The sequence below is a fragment of the Mustela erminea genome, chromosome 4 (genome assembly GCF_009829155.1).
Source record: "Mustela erminea isolate mMusErm1 chromosome 4, mMusErm1.Pri, whole genome shotgun sequence".
NCBI classification, from domain to species: Eukaryota; Metazoa; Chordata; class Mammalia; order Carnivora; family Mustelidae; genus Mustela; species Mustela erminea.
In genome coordinates, this window is record NC_045617.1 from 88493845 (window position 1) to 88520967 (window position 27123).

Here is a 27123-nt window from a genome sequence, read left to right on the forward strand (position 1 = left end):
CCTGGCTGGTTAACACAGTACTACAGAAATCTCTTACACTACCTGGTTAGATTTTAAGTGGAAACATGCCAGCAGAAGAATGGAAAGAGTCCACAAAAATGACCATTTGCCCCAGTGCTAGAATAGCTATGGTGTATTTAGAACAATGTGTGGGTTGAAGATTAAACACTGGTTAAAGTCAGAGCCCTAGACCAAGAGAATGGTTAAACGTGAAAGATCTAAACTAAACTCACAGTCGTATTTAGAAGATGCTTTCAGCTTTAGTGCTGATTTCAAAAAGAATCTGAACCACCAGGGAGATGTATACTTACCCAGTAAAAAAACTAAGTTGCCATGGGAGATTCTGCTCCAAAAGTACAACCTCCTCACCTAATTAGGCCAGGAATTAGGCTGAAGGAACCAATTATCAAATGTGCTTTGAGCAGTGAGCTTTTTAAACACCCTTTGGTGAAGTCTCGTGAGCTCAGTGGAAACCTTAAGGTCAGAGTGAAAGAACAGACTGTAAACAGCCTTGCAGGTGAGTGGACTGGGTCTTCTCCCCTTCCACAGCCACTCAGCACCATCCCAGTCGTGCCTGCCAGGGAAAAGGGCTGGGGGGCCAGGACAGGTTCTTTGAGCCTTCTCTTTTGCATATTACACAGTGCACTGGCTTGCTATACAATCTAAAGGTTCACATATAGGGGATTGTGTCCTACACTGCTTCCTGAAATTTTGTGCAAAAGAACCTCAGAACTAATTAATGAAGGCAATACTTCAGGAGGAACCATTTTTGTTCAACTTCTACTATAAGTTGCCCAGCATTAGGAAAAAAAGGCCCTTTCTGAACATTTTGTGCTCTCCCAACCAGCTGGAAAAGCAACCCTTCCACTCATAAGATATAACCCGATAGGGGTATAGTATATGTTTGAGAAGAGTTAGCACTCCCAGCCTACCCGAAAAGGACCGAATTAATGTTTGGAACATAAGAGGTGGTGAGAAAGAACAGGGTACATAGTCTGCCTTGAAAAGCAGCCATTTGATGAATAGTCACAAATCCAAAGATTTTGGACATTACAGTAAAATTTCAGAACTTGCTGGTAAGAAGAATTATCTTTCACACACATGAGATGAAATGCTTTTAAAAAGTCTGATCCCAAATGTCCTTTACACTGTACAGACCCATTTGCCACCCGAAATGACAAGGCGACATCCTTCCCTTAATCTTTTCAATCCCATGCAAACCATAACGGTACAAGGCACCAAATGTTATGAATTGTATAAAATTAGTTCACAAAGCTTTATCAATAAGTAAAACAAACTCCATCTCCCCCTCCCTGCCTGCCCACCCACATCCCACCCCCCCCACACCCAACCAAGTTTTCATTCTGTACTACCGTCGACCTCTCTCAGGCTTATGCAGGGGCCTGACTAGGGCCATCCATGCCCCACTGCCAGCCAATCCATTTTATTAGTTCTTGCACTTGGATGAAGCTATAAGCATAGCCAGAGTAGGGAACTCATACAATCATTGACTCTAGAAGCCTTGCCATTAAAAACAAAAATAAACTCTTCTATTGAGTCCATAGGACACATTAATCCTCCTACAGTTTTCTAATTTTATTCATGACATTTTAAGAGACATCTGGAAATTCTTCTCAGCGTGGCACTGCTCCCCTCAGCCTGAGAGGGGACTGGATCAAAACTGGCAAGAGCTCTGCCCACCATTTAATAAGAGCTTCAGTTCCTGGCTGTTGAGGGCATTCCTAATTTTTTTTTTTTTTTTTTTAAAACACTAGCATGGATGCTCACCTCAGAGGCAACCACAAGTATGAGGGTCAAACTAGATTGAGGTAAAAAATCCTTTTTGAGGGCCAGGGTGCATTCATCTTGGCTGGCTACAGCAGAAAGTAAACACACCAGCCAACTACAAAGGGTTCCTGGAACGGGACTCCAACTAGTCTGGGAGAAGCAGGCCCCGTAGGTTCAGTTAGGAGATCTCGGGTTTGATTTGGCAGCATCTAGTCAACATCTACCTGGTTCTTATCTTCTTCTCTTTAGAATGTTTCAGTTTAAAGTGAGATGCAACTAAGAAATCCATCTACTTCCAATATGTAAATAAATTAAAGGCAAAGGGACATTTCCCTCACAACAGCCATTGGCTTATGCAGCAGGGAACTCTTTAATAAAAGTTTCCATAAATACTAACTTCTCAACAGCGTCTAGTGCTGCTGCCTCTGGGTACCTGAGGTGTCTGTGACTGCAGGGGCACCTTCGAGAGTACGCAGCTCAGTGAGGACTCTGGTAGTGGTTTCTATTCCAACTCATTCTAAACAATTTTATGAACTTGTTAATGGGTGCTCAGCTAAGTCAAGCATTTCTTTCACAAAGTTCTTAAGTCTGCTTAATAATTCTTATAAATATTTGGTATAAAACTATTTTTAAAAATTAAATTTGAAGATCTTTTAATTTTCCATTAAATTTCCATTTTTCTTAAGTTTCCCCCGGAAACACCCTGAGGGATGAAGTAGATGCTCTATTAGTTCTTTTCCATTTGTAAGTTCTCTTTTTCTAGAATAACAAATACAGCATTCAAAGAAAGATGAGGCACAATTTATATTTTCCTTTTCACTCTCCTTGCAGTTTTTTGCTTGTTTTGTTTTGTTTTGTTTTGAGTTAATGGGCTTTTCATTGCCACGAAAAGTCATCACCAAGACTGCCAACTTAAAAATGTGGATCTAGAGAGTATAGCTTTGCATCAGAGCCTCTGGCAGCATGGGCAGCTGTGACACTTTAAAACAGTGTCCAGGAGAGGGTGAGCCCGGGCCAAGCTTGTACAAAGAAGCCTGCAGTAGACAATATAAACCAAATAGCATAAAAAATGCCATACGCTATCGCTTCCAAATAAAAGCTAAATATTACAGAAACCTCACAGTGTTGGAAAAAGCAAGTTTAATTTAAAATATAGTCACTCCCCTTTCTTTATCAGGGTGAGCCATTTTCTGTCTGAATTTCCTCCATGTCTCAGTGCTGTCTGACAGGTCCTGTGGGAGAGTCCATCTCAAAAGAGGTCAACAGCAAATGCTACAGATCTGCTCTGGATATGGGGCTCATTAACACCCCTAAGCTACGACCCTCATTCTTACCCCCTCTTTTCCCAACTTCCCACCCGTCCCCAACTCCCTCCACATCTGCTTCCTTCAAGTGACAACTGTACTTCTACCTGAATTGAAACATTAGGTTGATACACTCAGTCAGAAGATGAGCATTCATAGTGACAGGCTGAGGCAGGCTGCAGCAGCCCCACAGTGAGAGTTCCGGGCTGCATTCACTTTTACTGCAGGACTGAGAAGGGAAATTCAGTGGTGCCTGATGAGAAGGAGGGCTTGGGGGCAATTTCATTCCACTTAGAAACTGACCCGGTATAAAAAGAAATATGTATTTTACTAGCACTTAAGTAAAAGACAGGGCACTCTTTTTTTCTTTTTTTTACCCCCTCAGATGGACTGAGTGTAGGAGGGTAGAGAAACAGTAAGGATTATCAAATTTGGGAGGAGAACAGGCTGGGGCCAGCAGCAACGAACTGTTCGGACATATGGGGGCAGATTCCCAAGCCCTAGAAAAGCATAAGTTCCCAAACCTTGTGCTGAACAAGAATGTTCCAAGCCCTCCAGGTGCAAGCTAAAAGCTGCAGGCTAAGAAAAGCTATGTGCTGCACCAAGGTGAGAACAGGTGATGGGCATTCAGATAAGGCCTGGTCCACCAGCTATCCCTGCCTACCCTCAACTGAATTCTGAGCCAGCCTCAGACAACTGACCTAAAGACCAATTTATACCAAACCATGTGCTTATCCTATACCTGAACCAGGGATATGCTACAGAACTGGGCAGCCAGGGGCGCCCTTCAGCTTGGCATGCAGCTAAGAACATGTCATGGACCAGTTGATTGTTTCCCCATATGAACTGCTCCTTTAGAATGAAGGGATGTTCAGAAGACGAGGAATGATTCAATGACAGCAGCAGCCAGGGAAGGTAGGACACTTGAAAAACCTCCCGTTTTGCATGGGGAAACTTGCTCTATGCATCTCATTCCACTCTCTCACTGCTATTCCCTAAAAAAGGAAGTCTGCAAGTTGTCAGCCCTTGAGGGTTACTTCCTTTGTGAGGACAAATCCTTATTATTCACTTCCTGCCTTGGAACCAATCCCATCCAGCAAGCTGCCAGCCCAGGGCCCCACCTCTCATGGTCCAGGGCTGTTCACATCAGGAGGGTTCTTCTGGGGTCACAGGGAGGTCCTGGTTAATGGGGGAATCATGTAATGGAAAGAAAACATGGCTGCTCTCCTGGCTGCATATGATCAATTTACCCCCTCTTTCCTCCACCCAGATCCTCTCTATTCAGAAGCAACTGATGAAAGAATCTTCATAGAAGTTACTCCTTCTGTTTTATCAAAGGAGGGAATTCCCAAATCCATTCAAGAGAAAGTGACTACAGATTTTATGATAGAACATGAGTCACCTAGCACCTTCTGCTGTAGTCCCAGTGAGGCAAACCTAGTACTCTGTTCCTGCACTAAACCTTATTTCCTGTAAGAGGAAAGATATACGAACACCAATAGTTTAAAAGCAGGCCAGTCCTTGAAACGTGCCTCCCATTCAGGGGATGAGCCGTGGTCTGCCCTCATCGTTGTTGCTGGACTGCACCTGAGCTTGGAGTTGGTTTTCTGAAATTCTTGCATTGCCCTGAACTGTTCTTTGAGTGTAAAAAAGGATGTAGGCTTGAGTTTTGCACACTTCCTCGACACTGCATACATTCAGCTTTGAGTCATTGCAGTGGACCCAAAAACCTAGGAAACCAAAGGAAAGAAAGAGAGAAAGTGACTACCCAACTTGTATTTCCAATCAGCAGGCAAAACCAGGAGATGAAGAAAGGGACAGAGAAGTTCAGAACAGAACCAGCCCCTGACTGGTAGTGGGGGCAGGGAAGCGGGGGAGCTGGGAAGATTGGTAAATGAAACCAACAGACTTCCCTGCCACCACTGGCTTCAACTCCACCCAAGCCCACTGCAATACTACTTACAATCAAATGACTGTAATTTTTGTCCTCATTTTATTCAGGCTTTTTCATTGCCCACTAGGGCCTTCTACAAAGGCAGCCTGAAGACTGGGAGCTAAGAGATGGGAAGAGGAGAGGCAGAGGTGAAATGGACATGAAGGAGTGGTAAAAGGAAATTTAGAAGGAATAAAAAGTTATTTCACCCTGGCCGCCTTAAGGGCAGCAGCGTAGCCCATCCACCTGAGTGCACAGTAGCTGGGAGGCTGTGCTCTGGGGGGACAAGGACTGAAAGCTCCTTAGGCGGGACCTTGTACCACTGTACCTCCTATGGTAAGGACACAGAAGTGCTCAGGAAATGTATTCAGCTTTATTATCAGCCAGGGCTGGTGAAATTAATACAGTATCTCCATGAGGTTACGAATAGCATTTCTGCATAACCACGAAGGAAACAGAGGTCTGCAGAAGTATTAATAACAATGAGAAGCCTCTAAAATTAATTGGACATTATGTTCTAGGAACCATGCTAAGTACTTTTACATGTGTCGGTTCCTGTCCATTCTTAGTACAATCTTCTGTTGTCACTTGGTGATATATCCAAAATCTGAACCCCACTTTCACAGTTCTTTCCACTAGATTTTCATGTATGTAATATCCCCCTATAGATGAAGTAAAAGGAAAGCGATGGAATGTGGACACACCAACCCTTTTCCGTGTTCCCCCACCCCACAGAGTCGAGCGCACGCACCTCCCTCTGTGTTGTAGCAATAGGCTGTGTAGTGTCCTGAGCCAAACCCTTTCCCGTGATGCATGACCACTGCGGAGAGATCATAGGCAAAGGTCTCTTTGTCAAGAGAGGAGAGCATGTCCCTGCAGCAGTAAGGTTCCATGGTTAATACCTGGTCAAAGACGACATGGACCCCAATCTTCTCTCGATGATTACGGCCAGACCACCTAAAACATGGATAGAAAGTTCTTACTAGTAAAAAAATGCCATGTTATCCTAGCAAGAGGAAGGTAAAACAGGGAACTGAGAATACATAACCTTCCAGATGTGGCTTTTGCATCAATAAAACAGTGATCGATGTCCACATATATTTCCTGTGAGTGTTCCATAATGTACTCTGAAACTAGAAATCCCTAAAACAAGCAATTCAGGCAATAATCTTTTCGTAGTTTACTGCCTGCCCTTCTTTTCACAGATTATGCCATATTTGGTCCTGAAGGTGATTCTTGATAAGCCCAGGTGAGGCTAGAGAATCTCCAAGCACAGACACCCAGTGCAGGCTGGCTGATGGGACAGAGCCGTGTAAGCTGAAGCCCTCTCCTGCCCGCTGCCCCGCCCCCCCTTGAACATGCCTCACTGGGCAGGAAGCATTTAATCACTATAGGAAGTGCAAGGTCTCTAGGGAACAGGCTTCTCATCCCAACACCAAAGAAGACATCCACCCTCACCAAAGCCTTTTGAGGCAGCTGTCCCCACAGCTCACAGCCACCTGGAAGGCCCCAAAGCAAGCTCACCTGAATCTTTTAAGGTGCAGCCGGAGAACCTGAGGTAGTCTGTAGATCATTAACTGCTTTCTAGCTTCACTCAGAACAAGGGGTTTGGGATTGGATTTTCGTCGTTTGCCTATATGGTTTGGGAAGGTATAAGACACAGATTGTGAGGAGTCTCGTTCCTTCTTGGCTATGGCAGAGACTATGACTTGCCACCCAATATGCCTTATTTCTCAGTAGTAGGACCTCGTTTTATCTGGGGCAGTGCTGTGACCCCTTGTCAGTCTGCATTTCCCAGCCCCACATGCCTGCCTGGTATGGCCACAGCAGTTCTCCCAGACACGGAAGGGATGACCATGTGATGGCACTCTTAGGGTGACTGCAACTGCTCCTCTTGGACCACGAGGTAACCTTGGGGAAGGAAGCCTTGAACTAGTCACGTTGAAAGGTGGAAAGAGCTTGGGTCCCCAGTGACCATGCAGCTACTATGCTAGTCCCTGAATGTCCTTCAGACTTCTTTTATAGAACAGAAAAAAAAATAACTCATTTTAAAGTCATTATTTGAGTTAACTGAAAACAACCAAACCTAATCCTTATATATCCACTTCCAATTTTTTTAAAGAGATTTTATTTATTTATTTGACAGAGATCACAAGTAGGCAGAGAGGCAGGCAGAGAGAGATGGGGAAATAGGCTCCCTGCTGAGCAGAGAGCTGGATGCAGGGCTCCATCCCAAGACCCTAAGATCATGACCTGAGCCGAAAGCAGAGGCTTAACTCACTGAGCCACCGAGGCGCCCCTCCACTTCCAAATTTTTGCATCAGCAACCTCCAAAACTGGTATGGGTTTTGGGTGATATATTCCCAATATCATGGATTTATTAATGAAATATACTGGAAGGTTGCTGCAACAACATGCACGCAGAGTAGATGCACATGTCAGGGTTCTATGCCTTTATATATGGGCTTATCACTTAAATTGTGATGCACCAGAATGTAATTTTAAAAGTTTTTGTTTTCATCAAGTAGGCCTAATTCTATTTCCTGCTCACAGCTAGTTGTATGCTGTTCAAAACTCTCATCTTTCGTTTCTTCTCCTGTAAAATGGGAATAATGCATATATTTCAGGCTTGGAAAAAAAGTAAGAGGGCACAGGATTGCTAAAGGACAGAATATTTAAACAGATTCTTTCTTCAGCATGATTTGTGACGTATACAAATATTTTAAAAAGAAACTGCTAGTTTTATAGTTTTATGCTGTATCTAGTTTTTGAAACATGTTTCTTGGATAAAAGCACACGGCTGGACATGGGAGGAAAAGGTGGACAGACTGGCCAAATTCATCCAGTCCAAAGCAGAACCAGTGGTTAGACTCTCTTTTTGTTTCTAAAGCTACTGAATTGTGAGGGGGAATGCATTTCTAAATTACATCAGATAAACAATGGAAATAAAGTTCTCTTAATTTCCATGGGAAGCCTTCTCTATACACATTTACTGACAACTGCTCGGTTTTTATATTAATTAGACTAGTGAATGGATGGGAATATAAAACTAGTGGTCCTCTGTGCTGCCTGCTAATTACCTTTGAGATACCATGGTCTCAGTGTCTGAATGGCTTGACATCTAAGTCCTGTCTATACCACTCATGAAAGGCAGCAAATCGCAGCCAAATGATGCTTCACAGGGCTCCCTGGGACAATAGGATGTGTGGCTGCTGGTTCTCATAACAGGCTGTAGCAGATGAGTGTGCCAGAGAACTTTTCAGTAGGGCTGGTGGTCATGATATGTGGGGCATGAACAGAAAGAAAATTCAAAGGGGGGCCTGGCCTTCTTTTACATTCTAATTCCCCAAAAGATTTTCAGAAACTATTGCAGTGCTGCCTGGGAACCCTGGCAGTGACTGCCACTCTCAGTAGAGGGAGTATGTGAGCTAAGATGAAGACAATACAGAATCAGCTTTGTTTCCCTAAAATGAAATTCACAAAGAAAAAGAAATTACTGATTCAACTGAGATTGATCAGTTCTGTCTCCATTTGATTAAGCTGGCCATGAAGAGAGGTAGAAGCCTGATAGTTTTTAAACTTCACAAGCACATTACAACAATGCATCTCGTACCTTTTGCCATAGCTTTCCTTCCCTACTATTTGAGCTTGCCTAGAGAAATCCTGATACATTGGCACATCTGGCAACCAGAAAAATAATCCTTTCTTGCAAAAATAAATAAAAGTATTTTCTCCTTAATCCGCCTTGTCCGAGAACGATGGGAGTTAAAGCTGTTAACCTCCTCCTGTTCCTCACAAGTAAAAAGCTTTAGAATAATCACTACCTTAAAAAAAACAAACAGATACTGTTCTAATAAGGTAATTTAAGTCACAACCTTTATATCTCGATAAGGAACAGGGCAGGTGACTCTGTAGTTAACCAAGTACACCATATCAAATTTTGTTTAAAAATGGGAGAATAATATCAAGCATGATTTTTTGTTTTTGTCCTGCCTCTTCAAGGACATTAGGTTTCCCAGAGTTCACTATTTTAAAAGACCATATATGCAAATATTCTAATAAGGGTTATCATAAAATTGTGGTTCTCAAAACTTCTAGTCACAACTACTTTATGGGTGCAAATTGATCTCAAGACATCTATACAATCCATTAATTTTAGTTTCCAACCCCAGATTCGAACTTCCAGGTATTTGCTCTGCATTTCCTCTGTACATGTTGGGTTAGCAAACGCACTAAGTGGTAGTGTGGCAAGACACAAAGAGCTCTACATAAGGTACCTACATAACCACGTGGAAAGAGTTCCACTTTAAAATGAGAGCCATGACAGAGAAATACTGTCTTACGACCTTCCCCAGATGCATGGCATGTGAAGGCATGTGAAGAAACAAATGCAGAAAGTAACCATGAAATGTGTGCACCTTCTGGCTTGCCTTCCTGGTCTCATACCAATCTATAGCATCAATTCTGACAGGCTTGAAATCTGCAAATACAGTACAAGGCACATGTTTCTGATACTGTAACCCTCAAACAAGCAATGCTACCTATCTTTAGATGAAATCAAAACTGTCAGATCAATATTCATGAATTTAATCAGGACCTTGTAGCACTAAAAGCTAAGCACTCACATTCTTAGAGGCTCATTTCAGAACCCACACTTGAAAATGCCTCCCAAGATAAGAACTAATGTCAATCACAGCAGGAGTCAAAGGAAGCCCAACTCTTAAGTTTTGTTTTGTTTTATAACAAATGATGTCCACACACTTGTTTTCAGGAAAATGGGAGAAAAAAATCTTTAAAAGATGCTTTAGAACCACTCAATATTATCAGTGTTACTTTGGACTAAGAGGGCAAAAACAGCACCTTACACTGACAGTCCAGATGCATGTTTCCCCTCTCCCTCTCCACTTCTACCCCCCCAGCACTCACTGTTACACTGGTCACAAGCGTAGATTCTCCCTTCCAGGGCCTCTGTCTCTGTGAACTTGGCCAGCATCTCAGTGAGCAGGCACTCTGTCTGATTCAAAGGGACAAACCCCTTTTCTATGCAGTGATACCGTTCAGGGAATTCCAGGGACAGATCCCAAAAGGGCTCAATGGTATTGGATTTGTAATTGCATGATACACATGTGACCTAGAAAGAAAAAATTGATTTACAGGTTATATAACCTCCATGCTTCCCACATACATTTTTGCTTGATTTATACAAAACACATAACTTACCAAAACTAAGTGTATAGTTTTCAAAAAAACTTTAATTATAATATTAAAATAATAAATGTAACCTTAAGAGCATTAGAGCATATTACTGTCAGTATACATTTCTAACTATGATGCTAGCTGGAACTGGAAAACCACAAAGCACAGAGATTATTACCTACCCCTTTCTCTCTTCTCTCCTAAAGCATGCTCTACCATTCAGTGTTGTGGCAGTACAGACTGGGTTATCATGGGACCATTCTCAGATCAGTCTGAGATAGAGAATTAACAGATTCTTATCTGTTTCTCTTGTCATCATTCCTTCCTCACCCAAACCTTGCTGCTTCTACCCACTCCAACCGCCTCTCTTTTTTGCCCTTGTTTCTGGCAGTATCCTTATATGACACACAAACCTCTGTAACATAATGTATAGGTTTTACTTGAATCCATTACGTTGCCCACCTTTTTAACTCTAAAAATTCTTTCTGTACATTTCCACAAAGTCTTACTCAAGAGTCTTTTCTTATGTCCCTACATGGCCTATGATACAGCAAATGAGAGGTAATGGGGAATAGAAGGGAGGCTTGCTTAGGCCTTTGGCAACCTCCTAGCCATCTCCCTTCCCTGTATGTACAGAATGTTCTGGAAGGAAGAAGGCTCTTTCAAACTACTGTGAAACCAAGGCTATAGGCAAACTGTTCAATTTCCTAATATTGATCAAAGATGGCATGCCAACAGATTCTTAATTATAACAATGAGATTATATATATATCACCAATATTGTCATAAAGGTTAAAGACATTCACTGAAAATGACGCGATATGGCAAATTCAACTAAAGATCTGCCCAGACAGAGGAGGCAAGTTCAACAAGGCCATAACAACACATAGCACAACCGAAGGTACAATGGCCACTCTCTGATAGGCATCATGACGGCAAATGCTGGCTCTCTTCGTCCGTCCAATAACCTAGCAAAGGCACTCAGGGAAGCCCCAACTAACCAGTAAGACTCCCTGCCATGTGATGGGCAGGGCAACCTACCTGACTGAGTAGCTGCCCGTGGAATATGGTGTTCACCACCTTTAAGACCTGTTTGGTGAGCTTCCTCTGGGAGAAGGGGATGAGGATCCGGCGCGTGGTGCCCTCAGACTCGAGCTCCTGCTGCACTTTGTGCAGCAGCTCGCACAAGAACTCCTGCGCGTCCTGCTGGTCGTAGCCGCGGAAGGCGGGGATCAGGCTCCACACCGAGTGAAGCATGGCGAAGGGCGACACCAGGGCCCACTTTCCGGACCACATGACTCGGAAAAGGGTGTGCAGTTCATGACAGAGGGAAATGTGCTTCGAGCTCGGCTCCTTGTTCTGGATGAGTTCTAGGCTCCTGCTGATGGAGGCCCCGCCATTGAAGCAGAGGGCCTCCCGCTCGCAAGCGTCAGCCCCCTCGCTCCTGGCCGACAGCTCGGTGGCGGAGCCGCCGGCCGGCCTGCCAGAGAGCGGAGCCTTCCCGTTGGGGGCCTTAGGAAACAGCTGCTGGGTCTGGGAAGGGTCGAGGTTCAGAAAACATTCGCGGAACTTCTGGAGGTGGCTGAGCACCTGCAAGATGGAGTTCATGTAGCAGGTGTTGCCCAGGTTGCGCAGGCCCGTGACGCCCGGCGCCATGGCGGGCGCGCGGCGCGGCGGCGGGCGGCCCCCGGTGGGCGCGCGCGGTGAGGCGGGGCGCGGGGCGTCGGCGGCGCGCGGGGCGTGCAGCAGCAGGCGCGCGCTCTTGCGCGGGGGGGCGCTGGCCAGCTCCTCCAGCAGCCGCCTCTTCACCTCGCGCCGCCGCTGCCGCGCCTCCTCCTTCTTGCGCTCCAGCGCCTCCTCCTGCCGCCGCTGCTCCAGCTTCGCCTGGCCGCGGGAGCTCTTCTCGAACCAGTGCCGCAGCGTCTTGGCCAGCAGGCGCTGGCGCCGGTACCACAGAGCCGTGAGCATCTGCGGCTGTCCCTGAGGAGCGCGCTGCGGTGGTACGGCGTCCTCACCGGCGGCCATGGACCGCAGCGTCCGGCCGCGCCTCAGCGGCGGGTCCTGCTTCTGGCCCCTGACCGCCAGCAGGGAGCTTCTGAGCAGCTTCAGGTCCCCCTCCGGGTTGTCGTTGAGCACGTAGTCCTTGCACAGGTAACAGAACACGTACAGATCCCGGACCTCCATGGCTAGCGGGTGCCCGGTCTCCTCAAAGTGTTTCAGGGCGTGATCTTCGATGTAGCGGCCGCAGGCCACGTGGGAGCACTTGAGACAAGCCCACACGGACTCGGTGGTGGCGCACTCCCGGCAGCACCACTTCTGTGGGTTCAGGATGGAGTGGTCCTGGGCGAGCCGCAACCGCCCGACATGTTTGCATCTATCCATGTCTCAGAGAAGGCTCCGTTCTTTCAACCTGGCACGACAGAGCCCCCAGAAAGAGAAAGAGAGAGTTTTCAGCAAAATATTTTCCCAGGAAAAGGCTTGCAACTGCCATTTTCAATTTAATGCTCATTACATTTTAATTCAAAATTGGTTCCGTTGGAAGGTTAAAAAAGACAGTAAGAAAGAAATACTGGGGGGAGGGCTTAGCACCAAGTTGAATCTTTACATTTTCTAAGCCTGTACTAATTCTTGAATATCAGCTAATTTTTATGCGAGGCTAACTGGTATTCCTGAGGAAATGGCATTACCCTTAGTTCATATTGCACCCAACTGGCCACCAGGGGAAAGAAACTTGTATTCTGAACCATCTCTGAACTGATGATGTCCTGGAAGTGAAAGCCTCTATATCTTGTACTGATCAAGATCCTAGTTGTATGCACAAAGGGACAGAGGGCAGGAGAGACATGTTTTGTACACCAGTGAGAGATGAAGATCCTCAAAAAATCAATCTCAGGTCCGTTTCAATGTACTTCAAAGCAAAGGTAACAGGACAAGATAAAGGTAAGAAAGAGAAAGTCCTCTACAGTACAAAGTATCATTTTTTTTTCTTGAATCCAAACACCCTAAGGAGGTAGTGTGTGAGCCTCAATCTAAACAATTTTTTAAGTAGGCTCTATGCCTAATGTGGAGTTCAAACTCACAAGCCCTAGATCAAGAGTCACATGTTCTACTAACTGAACCTACCAAGTGCTCCAATCTAAATACCATTTTATAGGTCTACTATGGTTGAATGTTTGTGTACCCCCTTTCATATGCTAAAATATCTCTCTCACACACACACCCGGCAATGGCACTAGGAGATGAAGCCTTTGGGAGATGATTAGGTCAAGAATGGGTTGACCGTCATGGGATGAGCCTTCACTAATGGGATTTAGAAAACAGTTCCCTCACCCTTCACCCATGTAAAGACACAACAAAAAGCCAACGTTATGGTCACAAACCGGGAAGTCCTTACCAGACATGGAATCTGGAGCCATGATCTTGGACATCCCAAACTGTGAGAAATGTTTGCTGTTTATAAGCTACTCAGTCTATGGTATTTCTGTTACAGCAACCCTGAGGGACTAAGACAATGTGAAAAGAAAATGTCCGTCTTGTAGAAAGGGTAGGAAAGGGTTTACTTTCTTTACTGAACGCATAGGTAAATACAGAATTAGATCTGACTTTTAGGACAAGTGGTGGAGTGGCTACTGGTTTAACCAAACTATCAAGCAAAAAGAAAAAGAAAAAAGCAGGGGCATCTGGGTGGCTCAGTCGATTGAGCCTCTGCCTTCGGCTTGCGTCATGATCCAGGGTCCTGGGACCAAGCCCCTCGTCGGGCTCCCTGTTCAGCAGAGAGCCTGCTTCTCCCTCTCTCTCTGCCTGCCACTCTGCCTACTTGTGCTATCTCTCTGCCGGGTGAATAAATTTTAAAAATCTTAAAAAAAAAAAAAAGAAAAAAGAAAATCTTTCAGATGATATATGTGAAAATGCTTTTTAAAAAAGGTAACAACATATTGAGCTTTTTTCCCTTTTCTTTCCTGTCTTCCTAACATTGTTTCTAATGTTGTTCCTCAGATAAGCCTAAGGAGCAGTTTCTCCAAGAAGAGGCTAAAGGATTATTTTAAAAGAAAACTTTTTATTCTTTGGAACCTTGACAGTCCCCCCCCCCCCCAGTACCAGTATTTGAAATTCCCTAAAGATAGTTCCTCTTATAAAGTGAACTTCCTTCATCCCCATTTCTTCTCCACTTTCATTTCTATGAGCAAATGAAGTTCCATGATTATGGAGTCACCCAGAGAAGTTTTAAATCCACTACACTGTGAGTAGTCCCTTTAGTAGGTTTCCAGATGCCCTTTTTGGCCCGGTACTATACTAAACCCTCACAACTATACCACGGGACCAAATTAGAGATCCTTCCCATTTTTTATTGCCCATTCCAGATTGGCAAAGGCCAAGTCGCTAGATAAGAAACCTTTAAAATCATACAAAGGAAGCAACCTAGATGATTTTCAATCAGATTAGATCATGCTTTTCCATTGAGTTCTTTCAGGATTTAGTTTTTCCTACATTATTTTTCAAATTATTGATTTGTTACTAAGTGCCCTTTTAAGTCTGCTCTCTGGATGTATTTATCCATTTCCAAACTAGATATCATCTTCAGAGAGAAGACCATGTGTTATATTTCTTTTTTTTACTCCTTTATAATTTTGTGGGTGCGCAACTCTTAGTGGTCAAAGGCGTTCTATCAGAATTACCTTCCCACACAGTCCAGAATGGTACTGAAATAACCATTTGTTCACTTTTTATAGGGCACAGCCAAATTAAAACACATATACATTAAAAGATGAGATGGTAAATAACTGAATTTTCTTTTTGCTACTTACTACCAATCAAGAGCTCAAGTTGGCTACATATGATGCTTACAAACAATTACTGGGGACACAAATGAAAGTCAGTAATAGAAGAATGAAGGGGGAAAGAATCAAGAGAGTGGCAATTCCCAAGTTTCTCACTTACTATTTAAAAAAAATGTAGTTCCTGAGCCACTTACCAGCATCAGAATTCCCTAGGATTCTTAAGTACAGATTTCTGGTCACAACTCCAAACCTGATGAATGAGACTCTGGAGAGGGGTCTCAAATCTCCATTTTAAATAAGCCCTACAGATGACCCACCTATACATTAAAAACCTTAGAACCACTGCGCTAATCCAATAAATTATTTAGGAATGAAGGTGTCCTCATGGAAACCAAAGAAAGAATTTTCTTTCTCAAAATCTTCTTCTTTAGGTGCCTGGGTGGCTCAATGGGTTGAACCTCTGACATCGGCTCAGGTCATGATCTCAGGGTCCAGGGATCAAGCCCTGCATCAGGCCCTCTGCTCAGTGGGGAGCCTGCTACCCCCCCACCCCACCCCCGCCCCTACCTTCCTCTCTGCCTACTTGTGATCTGTCTGTCAAATAAATAAATAAAATCTTTTTAAAAAAAATCTTCCACTTTGGCTAACATTGTCCAATAGAACTTTCTGCAATGAGGAAAATATAATTTATCTGTGTTGCTTAATACCATATTAACTAACCTTGTGTGCCTGAGTACTTGAAATGTAGCTAGTGAGACTGAGGGACTGAACTTTTAAATTTATGTGATTCTACTTAATTTAAATTTAAATAGTGGCTGCATGTGCGTATTGGCTGCAATACTGGATAGCACAGACTTAAATACCCCAGGACATATGATCTTTAGCTCACTTGGCTTTTCTTTTTGTTTTCTTTCCCTCAAAAGACTCGGCACTTGATGAATCGTATCTGAATAGCTTCTTCTTATGACTCAGAACCTGGCAAATCCCCATTTTAGCTGAGCCCTGATGTGTCTTTAGGAATTTAATTGTTACTGAGATCTTATCACATGAAACACAGCACAGCTTCAAATCCTATAAAGAGACTATCTCTGTGAACAGGAACACAGCGACACAACACCCATAACACTGATGCCTTGCAAGATCAACTCCTGTGCTGGAAAAAATATGCTGCAACAACCAAAAGCCAAAATAGAAAAACACTAAAAAACCATTCCACACCCTCTCCGTGGAGAGCTATCAAATGGAAAGGGCACTCTGGAAATTCTTTCTTCTGATTTCATTTTCTGATCTATAAGTCTGCTGATCACGCATATCCCTTCCTGCACAGCCCTTTTCCCATTACAAATCTGTCGTGGTGACTCACTAACCTGCCATATGGCAGAGTAAATCCATTCAGGGAAACATGGGGCTACTTTGCACCTCACCACAGTGATTTAAGCTAGACAGACTAGTTTCTCTAAAGAAAAAACGTATCTGGATCACAAAATGGAAACAACCCCAAAGTGACAGACAAAAAAGCCCCTTTAACCAACATACAAAATAAAGAATAAAGAAAAAAAAATTCAAGTATACTTAGTTCAAGAAAGACAATGTTTAACTTACCTCTCATATACACTCTGACCACTTTATTTAAAAACAAGGCCTAACACCCACAGGCATAAAGAATTCCATTTTACATTTTTCTGACATGTACACATTTTTTCCTTCATAATTCCCAAAGCTCATAAGAGTCCTAACATTTCCACTTAAAATAGACATCATCCAGGGTGACAAGTACCCAATATCCAAGAGATGGACTTGCAGCGTGACTGGCAAAGAACAAGAAGTGCCTTAACGTTCTCCATCATTAAGCAGATCAGCAACTTTCAATGACTGTCTTGTATACCCTGGGTTGATCTGCACATAGGGTAAACTTGACAAAATATTAGCTTTAGCTTCTTTAATTACCATAACTTCATTTTAAAAATACGACTCAAATGGAGCTAAAAGACATAATCACTATTTAAAAGTATTCTACTATAGTTAGTATCACTAAATATTAAATTAAAAGGTAATGAAATCTTAAATTCATGCCTTTGTTCTGCTAAGAAACTTCTAGACATCCCATTTTTTAAAAAGTCTCTGTATGAGATGACTGAATATTACAATCATCTTTCAAGAATCTATAGTTTAAAAATATGATTGTCTTTTAATTGGACTAGTCCAATTGTTATCCTGTAGCAAATTTCTTAGCTGATCCTAAATGTGTAACTGCAGCATCAGAACAAAACTTCTGGGGGAGAAATCAACAAAAACCAAATAGGAAAAAAAAAATCTCCTTTGGGGAGATTTCCATTTCTTTTCTCTCATAATATTGATTTCTTTTCAGTTCTTAACTAAGGACAGTGGAATAATCCTGCCTGGTCTTGGTGAGACCAAGTGGCATAAATTCCAGCTTCAGAGAGAGTAGACACTATGGTAACATGCTGACAGCCTTCATTTACATAAAAGAATACTAATTACGTGGTATCATCAACATCTGCGATTCTGCTCACTGCCATATGCGACAGCACAGGGTATTTTAACCCTTCAACTTACTAAATGTACCCTGAACTGCATGTATCACAAAACTTACAAAGATTGCTTAAAAAGGCATAGTGAATACATTTTTATAAATGAGTATTAAAAATTAATTTTATTTTCAGCTAACATTTTATTTCCAAAAGATATTGAAAAATATAATTTAATACCAATATAAAATGAAGGAAAAGATGAAAGACACAGTTAATAACCCAAAGGGAAGAATGCTACATCCTAGAGAATTATGCAGGGCTCTAAAAGGCTGTATTATAAATACAATATAACCAGCCTTTTGAATTTTTAAGTGGCTAAAATAAAAACAAGACAAAAACAATAAGTACAAAATAATAAGAAAAAAAAAAAGTCACAGCAGAGCATGAGAGGGATGAGGTTAGTCAAAGACAGTGTTCAGAAGCCCTTTGCTAAAACAGTGTATGTGTGGGGATGTGGCTAAGCAGGTGGAGTGTCCCCACACACTGCCACTCCCCTACCCACCTCTCCCATTCTCCAGGAATGTGGGGGTGGCAGGGAGTAGGGGGTAGGAGGGTAAGAGATTGGCTCAGAGATTCCCAGGGAGGCAGACCAGGGAGGCAGAACTCTCTGAGAGGGTTTCAGAGGCTCTGACTAAATGGGTTCTTTAGCTCTCTGACCCAAGAGCTGGGATGGATGGCGAGTGAAACAGCAGCGGCTCTTGGCCACAGGTAATGGTATGCTGCTGTACTGGGCATTCCCGAGCCTTGTGAGCTATGTCACTGCTCACCTGGCCTCGGCCATCAAGTCCTAGTGTTCAGAAGTGATTGTGTAATTGTAGGTGAGAGCAGATTGCAGGTTATGCCCATGCAGTAATGTCTGTCTCACTGGCATGAGAACCTGCCTTCTTGGATTAGAAAGGAGTAGCGTTCATCTAGGGAGCTCTGGGCTGGGCCCACAGCCCTGCTTTGCCCAGGGGAGGGGCTGTGACTCTGGCCCAGCAGGGAAATGACAAAGACAGCACAACCATGAAGGAACAAATGCTCTGTGCATTCACCTTTCTCTCCAAGTACACACATGCTCAAGTCTCTCCTGTCTAGACAGAGAAAGAGAGACATACAGACAAAAGTTCACCCTGCTTCTAGATGATCACTGACACTGTTGTTAGGCTCTTCCTCCTTCTGCCCACTTTACTTCTGGCAACATAATGTGCAGCTGCATCACCTTCCTCACAGCTCACTCCTTAACACATTCATTTCATGGAAAACTATTTTTGCAAAGGTTATTGGCAATTTCCTTATAGCTAAGTTCATTAGCCTGAATTTTCGGCTATTGTTCTCTGGTTTTCTTCCTATGTCTGAAATCACCCCTTCCCTGTCTTCGTGTTTCTGTCTTCCTTAAAATGTATGCTTTCCTTAAGATTTTGCCCTCAGCTCTTCTCTCAGTGATTTCACCTATTCCTAGAATGTTGAGTATCATTTCTATCATGTATTTTAACTTTCACAAATACTTTCTATGAAGTACTTTATTGATATAGCTTATATACCATTAAAATCTAGAACTCGGGGCGTCTGGGTGGCTTAGTCAGTTAAGCATCTGACTCTTGGTTTCGGCTCAGTCATGGTCTCGGGTCGTAAGATCATGCCCCATGTGGGGCTCCACACTCAGCCAGGAATCTGCTTGGGATTTTCTCTCTCCCTCTCTCTCCACCCTTCTCACATGCACATACACACATACTCTCCCTTTCTCCCCCTCTCTCAAATTAAATAAAATATTTTTTAAAAACCCATACTTCTCAACAATTTTTGGTATATTCAGAGTCCCACAAAAGCACTTTGAACATAAAATCTTTCGATTTCATTGCAGTCTCCATTTCAGGTTGAATTTTCACATTCTGATACCTATATTATGTAAACTACTATTAATAGTATTTGCAAGATGAAGCTATTGAATGTGTTTTGAGCTTTTTTTTTTTTAATTTTTATTTATTTGACAGAGAGAGAGAGAGAGATCACAAAGAAGCAGAGAGGCAGGCAGAGAAGGAGGGGGATGCAGGCTCCCTGCTGAGCAGAGAGCCTGATTCGGGGCTCGATTCCGGGACCCCGAGATCACGACCTGAGCCAAAGGCAGAGGCTTAACCCACTGAACCACCCAGGTGGTTTTGAGCTTTTTGTTTGTTCCTTTGGTAGCTGTAACGATCATGACTGAGATATATACAATTTCACCCAGGTCTCCAGGTACTCAAGATAGAAAAGATGACTGATGGGGGTTAGAGAGATGCCATCTGTGGAACAAAGCTAAGCTAGCTGGCCTTTGACAGATCAGACTTTTTGACTGATTAGCTTACTACTATTGCCAAAGAGGTCTGTGCCTAAAGCTCAACCCCTTGTCCAGGACTATAGTAGACTGGCCACAAGGTGGCCAAAAAAGTGGGCTCACAAGAAATTCTGAATCCACAGGGAAAACACACATAAGCACAGATGCGCTCTTAAAAATGTTACGTGTGACTCCACAGAGAAGTGGCAGCCAAGGGGCACCTGGCTGGCTCAGTCGCTAAGCATCTGCCTTCAACTCAGATCATGATCCCAGTGTCCTGGGATCAAGCCCCACGTCGCCTCCCTGCTCAGCAGAGAGTCTGCTTCTCCCTCTGCCTCTCCCCTTGCTTGTGCTCTCTCTCCTCTCAAATAAATAAAATCTTAAAAAAAGAAAGGGCGGGGGGAGGGCGCCTGGGTGGCCCAGTGGGTTAAGCCTCTGCCTTCAGTTCAGGTCATGATCTCAGGGTCCTAGAATCAAGCCCCACATTGGGCTCTCTGTTCAGCAGGGAGCCTGCTGCCCCTCCCCCCCTCTGCCTACCTCTCTACTTGTGATCTCTGTCAAATAAATATTAAAAAAAAAAGAAGAAGAAGAAGAAGAAGAAGAAGAAGTGGCAGCCAAGAGTAGAGGATAACCAGGTCAGCTGTGTACTCATTAAACGGGTCTAATTCAGAGCTTAGTAATTTATGCTACCTCCTGATCAAAGAGGCCTTATTTGCTACAACCTGGTGTTGTTTTGGCATGGTCTACTTGATGGGCTTGTGTGAAAGCAAGGTCCAAACTAAAGGCTCCCTCTTCTACTCTTCTGCCATATGGAAAATTTCTGTTGCAACCACTGAGAGAATCAGAGCTAACCTTTGAAAATCTGACCACAGGAATCCTGGTTTGTCCCTGCAGTGTGCCTCGAAAACACTAGGTTCTCCACAGCAGCAAGGCAGTCAATCATCAAAAATGTATACATACATCAAAGTGTATATGTATGCCAGAACTCCTCAGATTATGCCCTTTAAATATGTGCAGTTTATTGTTTACACCTTAGTAGAGCTATTAAAAATTACACAAACACACACGCAGCGAGCAATTTGCCCCTACTGAAATAATGGAGTGAAGAAGCAGCTCCTTATACTACACGAAAGCTAACAGGAAACTTTTATCAGGGGTGGGTAAGGCGGAAAACACCTGACTTATTGATCAGTTTCACACTAAAAGCAGGACAATCATACACTACACGCTACATGCCGATAGGATGCAGTAAGGGGTTCACAGCAGCATCACCTATAAGGTACTTTGGCTGAATGAACTGAACCTGAGTCCCCTGAAGCATCTGGATCTAACTACCAGGGTATGAGAAATGTGGGAGACAGAACATGCTACACAAGGCTCCAATTAGCCAGATTACCAAATCCCAGTGTGGCAAATGCTACAGCATCAATTATCTAAAAAGTCTTTAGCAGATACATAGCATAAAGCAAAAAAGGGGGTGAGGGGACGGAACTACTATAGACTATATGAAACCCACAGACATGTCAACCACACTCAGTGTGTGGTTCATATTTAAATCCAACGAACCAACTATAAAAAGATGTTTTTCAGACAACTGGGAAAAAATGTTTTAAAATATTGTCTGCCTCGGGGCCCCTGGGTGGCTCAGTCGGTTGGGCCTCTGCCTTCGGCTCGGGTCATGATCTCAGGGTCCTGTGATCGAGCCCCGCATCGGGCTCTCTGCTCAGCAGGGAGCCTGTTTCCTCCTCTCTCTGACTGCCTCTTTGCCTACTTGTGATCTCTGTCAAAGAAATAAAATATTTAAAAAAAAATATTGTCTGCCTCTACCTATATCACTATGTTTAACAGCTTCAATGAGGTTTAAGTGCCATACAATAAACTGCATACATTTAAAGTATATAATTTGGTAAGTTTTTGAAATGTATATGCTTATAAAATCACCACCATCAAAAGCATGAACACATCCATCACCCCTCAAATTTCTTCATGCCTCTTTGTAATCCCTCCCTCTCCACCACAACTGGAGAAATTTAAACACAGACTAAGTATTAGAAAACATTAGTTTAATGTGACACTGGTATGATGGTTATATATATATATTTTTAAGTCTTTATATGTTAGAGATATCTCAAGTATCTATAGGTGAAATATTATGATGTACGGAATTTGTTTTAAATTATTCTGGGAGGGGGAAAGTGGCATGAAGACAGATGAAACACTGTCAAACCATTCATAATTGTTGAAGCTGGTTGATGTCAAACCATTCATAATTGTCGAATCTTTGTTAGGGTATGCTTACAAAGTTCCAAAAAATTGTTTTAAGACAGGGACACCTGGGTGGCTCAGTCGAGGTCATGACTCCGAGTTCCTGGGATAAGAGTCCTGCACCGAGCTCTCTGCTCAGTGGGGAGTCTGTTTCTCCCTCTCCCTCCACCCCTCCCCTCATGATAGTGCTCTCATGCGTGCGCTCTGTCTCTCAAAATAAATAAATATTTTTAAATTTATTTTAAGATAATAAAGAATATACTCTCGTAGCAAAAGAAAACCTTGATACAAACCTATCACAAATTAGAGAAGTTCTGGGACACTTTTTATCTCTATCATCATTTTACCATCATATCTAGCTTGAAATGCACCCTCCCCACATGAATGCACCAAATCAAAGCAGTAGTTTTTCTCAGCAGCATTTAGTCACAGAAGATGGCTGGCAAAATATCCTTTGGTCTGGGCTTCAAATATACCCTTTAGGATCTCTCTGCAGGCCTCCCAAAGTTGCTTTTAATAACTCTACCAGATTTTTTGCCCATAAGAACATTCTGAGTATCTCTGTCTTTTGGGGTCACAAAACCACTTTAGTCAGTCTGTAGAAATGCTCTTGTTTGGTCTAATGTTTTCTCCCTGAAACTTCTTCCTTTATTGGAAAAGAAAAACCCTCATTTTTTCACAGTTCTGCTTCTTCCTCTCTAACTCTGATCATCCAGGTGTCAAGGAGCTCCTCTTGTACCTTCCTAAGGCTCACTGTGGTCTTAGCAAACAGTAGCACAATTCTCTGACCCCAGGCAGACACAGGTTACTCCCAGGCCACAGGATGTTTGGCAAAGCAACATTCGGTCACATGGATCCAATCCAATATTCACAAACATCAACCAACAGGTTGTCTCCCAGTTGAGACTTTGGAATCGTCTTCTCAGAGAAACAATGTTATAAACAGCACATGGGCCAGTGAAAGCCCATCCTGTATCTCCAGTGTAGTACTAGAATACTAGAGCTACCAGGAGGGAAGCTAACGACCACATGTATTATTTTGAGAAAATTAATTCAAAGTTTCAACTTGAAATGCCAAGAATTGCTCTCCCAGCTGCAGCCCAGGCAGTGAAATTGGGAAATCTCCCTCCTCCCACTCCCCCACGTGGCTGAAGAGGGCTTTCCACACATGGCCATTTGTATGGAAGACACATATATACGGGAGGAACTGCCTGTAGAGGAAAAAAAAGAACAATTTCTGTGAATGGAAAATAAATCTGACTAGAATTTGCAAATGGATTGTCAGGATTAGATGCCAGTGTTGGTTATTTCAGTGGCTGTTCCAAGAAATGGGAACTTCCTCTTCCTAATGTCCTGTTTCTTAAAATGATAGCAGTATATTTAGTTCCGGGCCTTCCCCGTCAATACACCAAAGCACATTTTTCAGGACAAAGGCCCATCATATTTTGCATGAGTGGAGACACAATTTTTAAGCACTTTATTTCAAGAGCAAAGAAGACAAATGTCTAGAAAGAAGGGCCAAATACAAAGGGGTATTTGTCACATACACACAAAAGGAGAAAACTGGAAGCTGCAAAGAGAACACTCTGGCGCTTTAATGGAGAACCAATTAAATAAATTATAAATGGGCCATACAATGGAAACCATCAGTTGTTTTTCATTTTGCTTTGTTTTATAAAGAGGCAGACCTATTTGCACAACAATTCCAAATACAGTATGTGAAAAAAAGGGGGGGGCAGAATGGTGTATATAATATACCATCATGACTGTTTTAAAAAATAACTATACTCATAAAACCTCCCCCACCCCATGTGCATTAAGAGGTTAAACTAGAAACTGGTAACACCACACACCCCGTGGTGGCAAGCTGCGGGTAGAGATGGAAAGCAGACTCAGTCACCAACCTTTGTACCTTTTGGGAAAAAGAAATCATGTGTTATCTATTTTTAAAAAGATATGGCACTGAGGAGACTGTTTTCAACAGTCTTAAAAATTCAGGCATCAGCAGGATGACTGAAGATAAGCACAGAGCATCCACGGTTTATCATGTTTTCATTAGAAAAGATGTGGAGACAGGTAGTCAAGTGATATTTATGGTATATGGAGAACCTAAGGAATTATATTCTAGTAGCACTAATCATTGCACAGGGACCCCCACCCCCACCCCCACAATCCCTCTCCAGAAGCTTAGGACCAGCCAAGTGCAGACCTCTCTGGGTTACTACAGAGCAGCAACATAGAGCCTTCATGGGTCAAGTGTCAATCATGTGAAATGTCCTATCAGCCAAGGTACCAAGGTCATTTCCACTTTACTTCCCCAGGGGCCACTGCCAAAATTTGTCCATAGAAGTGATTTCCGTGGGCAGTCTCTTGTCTTTCCCAGCTTTCAAGAGATCTTTCCTTCCTTCATGGAATAGCTCCTCACAGTACTCCAGTTTACTGGTCAGCAAACTACATCCCTCCACACCGGACCAACCTCTCTGAAGGAGTGTGAGCGTGAGCGTGCGCTAGGGGGCGGTGAAGGCAATCGGGTAAATGGAGGAGGACCCTCCTACATCCTGCTCCAAGTACAAAAGCCACACAATAGCCCATTTCTCGGTCTGTAAAATCAAAATCGGTACACAATAGTATCTCCTTCAGGGAGTTGTTCTTGAGGGAGGCTCAAATAAAATGGCCATGTAACTGCACTCTGAAAGTGCATGCTTCTAAGCAAAGCCCTGGCTAACTTGGCCAGCTTATCACCTATCCCTGAGAACAGTTATTTTTGCCTCCACAGGGCCTAAAGTTGGGCTGGCTAACTGAGCAGCTGACAGTAATTGGTTGTCTGATCTTGATTTTATACAGACAGTTTCGTTTAATAAGGCATTTGGAAAAAAATACTCTTAAACAAGAAATTAGATGATTCTTTTATATTAAAAATGAGAAAAATCACTATTTCCCCCAAGCAAATTAAAGGTTTTTTTCTAATATCTATTTTTCTTGGGTCTTTAAGACCTTTAAGCAACACAATGCAAGGAAAGTAAAAGTCCAATTAAGATGTCAGAAACAAACCCATAGCACCATAAAATGCAGTTGGATGAAAGAAGCAGAATCAGTCTCTGCTCCCTCTCCAGTGGGGGTATGCCCATTGAATATTTACAGGTTCCACAGAATGTGCTGCATGGCAAAAATATAAAAGAGGCCTTCTTTCAAATAAGGCATAGAAGGCTTTTCAAAGACATGAACTGTGCATGAACCCTCATCTCTCGTATAAGAATAAAGCAAAAGTGCTTCTGGGAACTCAACTATAGTAAGCAGACACAAGAGAAAAGAGGGCCAGTGCACACCCAGGCAATGAACTTCATGTAGTTTAAATCCCACAAATTCCAGCCACCTCTGCTCTTATTTTAAAGATGCCAGCCCTCTTATTCTGCTGTGAGTCCTACCTTTTGGATTAAGACAATGATATCCTCAATAAAGGCAAATATAGAATCTTATAAGAGAAATGCACAAAGCCAATCAGTGGCTAACACCTAAGTGCAGATTAATTTACCATAGCAGGAAGTGGAAAGCAGATCTCTGAGGGACTGGTGCTGTGTAGATTTAAATATAGTGAGGAAGAAACTAAAGAGGGAGAGAAAATCTGAATCACTGCTTGAGACCCAATAGAAGGCAGACTTGAGCCAAAAGGGGTAATGGACACCAAGGAGGGAGGGCTCTGAAACAAAATATATAAGAACACAAAAAATAAGCCTCACAACTTCATAATTTTTTCCAGCAACCCTCCCATGTTGCCTGTGGTAACTGCACTGAACATTATACATAACCACCAAATTAGATCAGTGAAGTATAATGAAACAATGGACGTATGCAATTCATTAGCTTTTAATATATATGAATAACTAGAAAAGCAATTATTCTAAAATTAAACCTTTCATTTCTGAAGATATGCTGTCTGAGCCTGACTTCTTAGTAAACTTCAGTTTGTTTTTTATTTCTTCATTTTTATTATTTTTTAGGGGGGAAGGACAAAGGGAGAGGAAGACAGAATCTTAAGCAGGCTTCACACCCAGCACAGAGCCTGACATGGGGCTCAATCTTGAAACCCTGAGATGAAATCAAGAGTTGAACACTTAACTAACTGAGTCACCCAGGTGCCCTTTCAGTTTGTTATTTTTAAGTTCATGGTCACTAATAGGCTATAGCCAAGGGTAAATAAAGTGCCCATCAAACCACCTAACTCAGCTATAGCAAATTTATCAAAATGTACATACCATCACTATATCTACCACTCACATGGGAACCTACCCAAACTAATAAGAACTAAACTGCTTAGAAGGAACTATCAATAAAAAATATCTAATATTGGCAGAAGCAAAATAAATAATATTCCAAGAGACCAACCAACACACCTCTAAAAAACTATTTAATGCTTTACTAATTCCAATTAGAGTCCGGCTCCTCAGGGCTGGTAAAGAAAATACCTCACAAAGGTCCAAATATGCCCTGGACCTTAATAGGAAGGAGGGCAGGTCCATTAAGGTGTTGATGTCATTGAGTAGGTTCAAGAAACAAGAAGGAAAAAAAAAAAAAGGGAAAATAAAAATAAATAAGGAACTTTTGGGGCACCTGGATGGCACAGTCGGTTAAGTGTCCAACTCTTAGTTTCAACTCAGGGTCATGAAATCAAGCCCTGTGTTGGGCTCTGTGCTCAATATGAGTCTGCTTGACTCTCTCTCCCTCTTCCCCTTCCCCCACCCCATCCACACGCACTTTCTCTCTCTCAAATAAATCAATCTTTTAAAAAAAAGGAATAAGGAACTTTTCGTTCTCACATGATAGTAATATAAAATGTCTCCAAAAGAGCAGACAAGGATTTATCTTCTGAGATTAACGTTAGAAAAGGGGGGAAAAAAGTAGTAAGCACAATAATCCATCTGTTAGGGCGCCTGGGTGGCTCAGTTGGTTAAGCAACTGCCTTCGGCTCAGGTCATGATCCCGGCGTCCTGGGATCCAGTCCCACATCGGGCTCCTT

General features: G+C 42.9%; 1 protein-coding gene across 1 annotated transcript in view; it reads right to left on the bottom strand.

The window, feature by feature from the left end:
- Positions 1–1766: 1766 nt before the first annotated feature.
- Positions 1767–27123, bottom strand: part of USP49 (ubiquitin specific peptidase 49) — a 57136-nt gene continuing 31779 nt past the window's right edge. Inside the window, exons 2-6 of the mRNA XM_032339921.1 lie at positions 11263–12631; positions 9952–10156; positions 6550–6658; positions 5777–5982; positions 1767–4822 (exon numbers count right to left, since the gene is read on the bottom strand). Coding sequence (XP_032195812.1) covers positions 4632–4822; positions 5777–5982; positions 6550–6658; positions 9952–10156; positions 11263–12603 — 2052 coding nt within the window. The 5' untranslated portion in view covers positions 12604–12631 and the 3' untranslated portion in view covers positions 1767–4631. The remainder of the gene's footprint in view (positions 4823–5776; positions 5983–6549; positions 6659–9951; positions 10157–11262; positions 12632–27123) is intronic.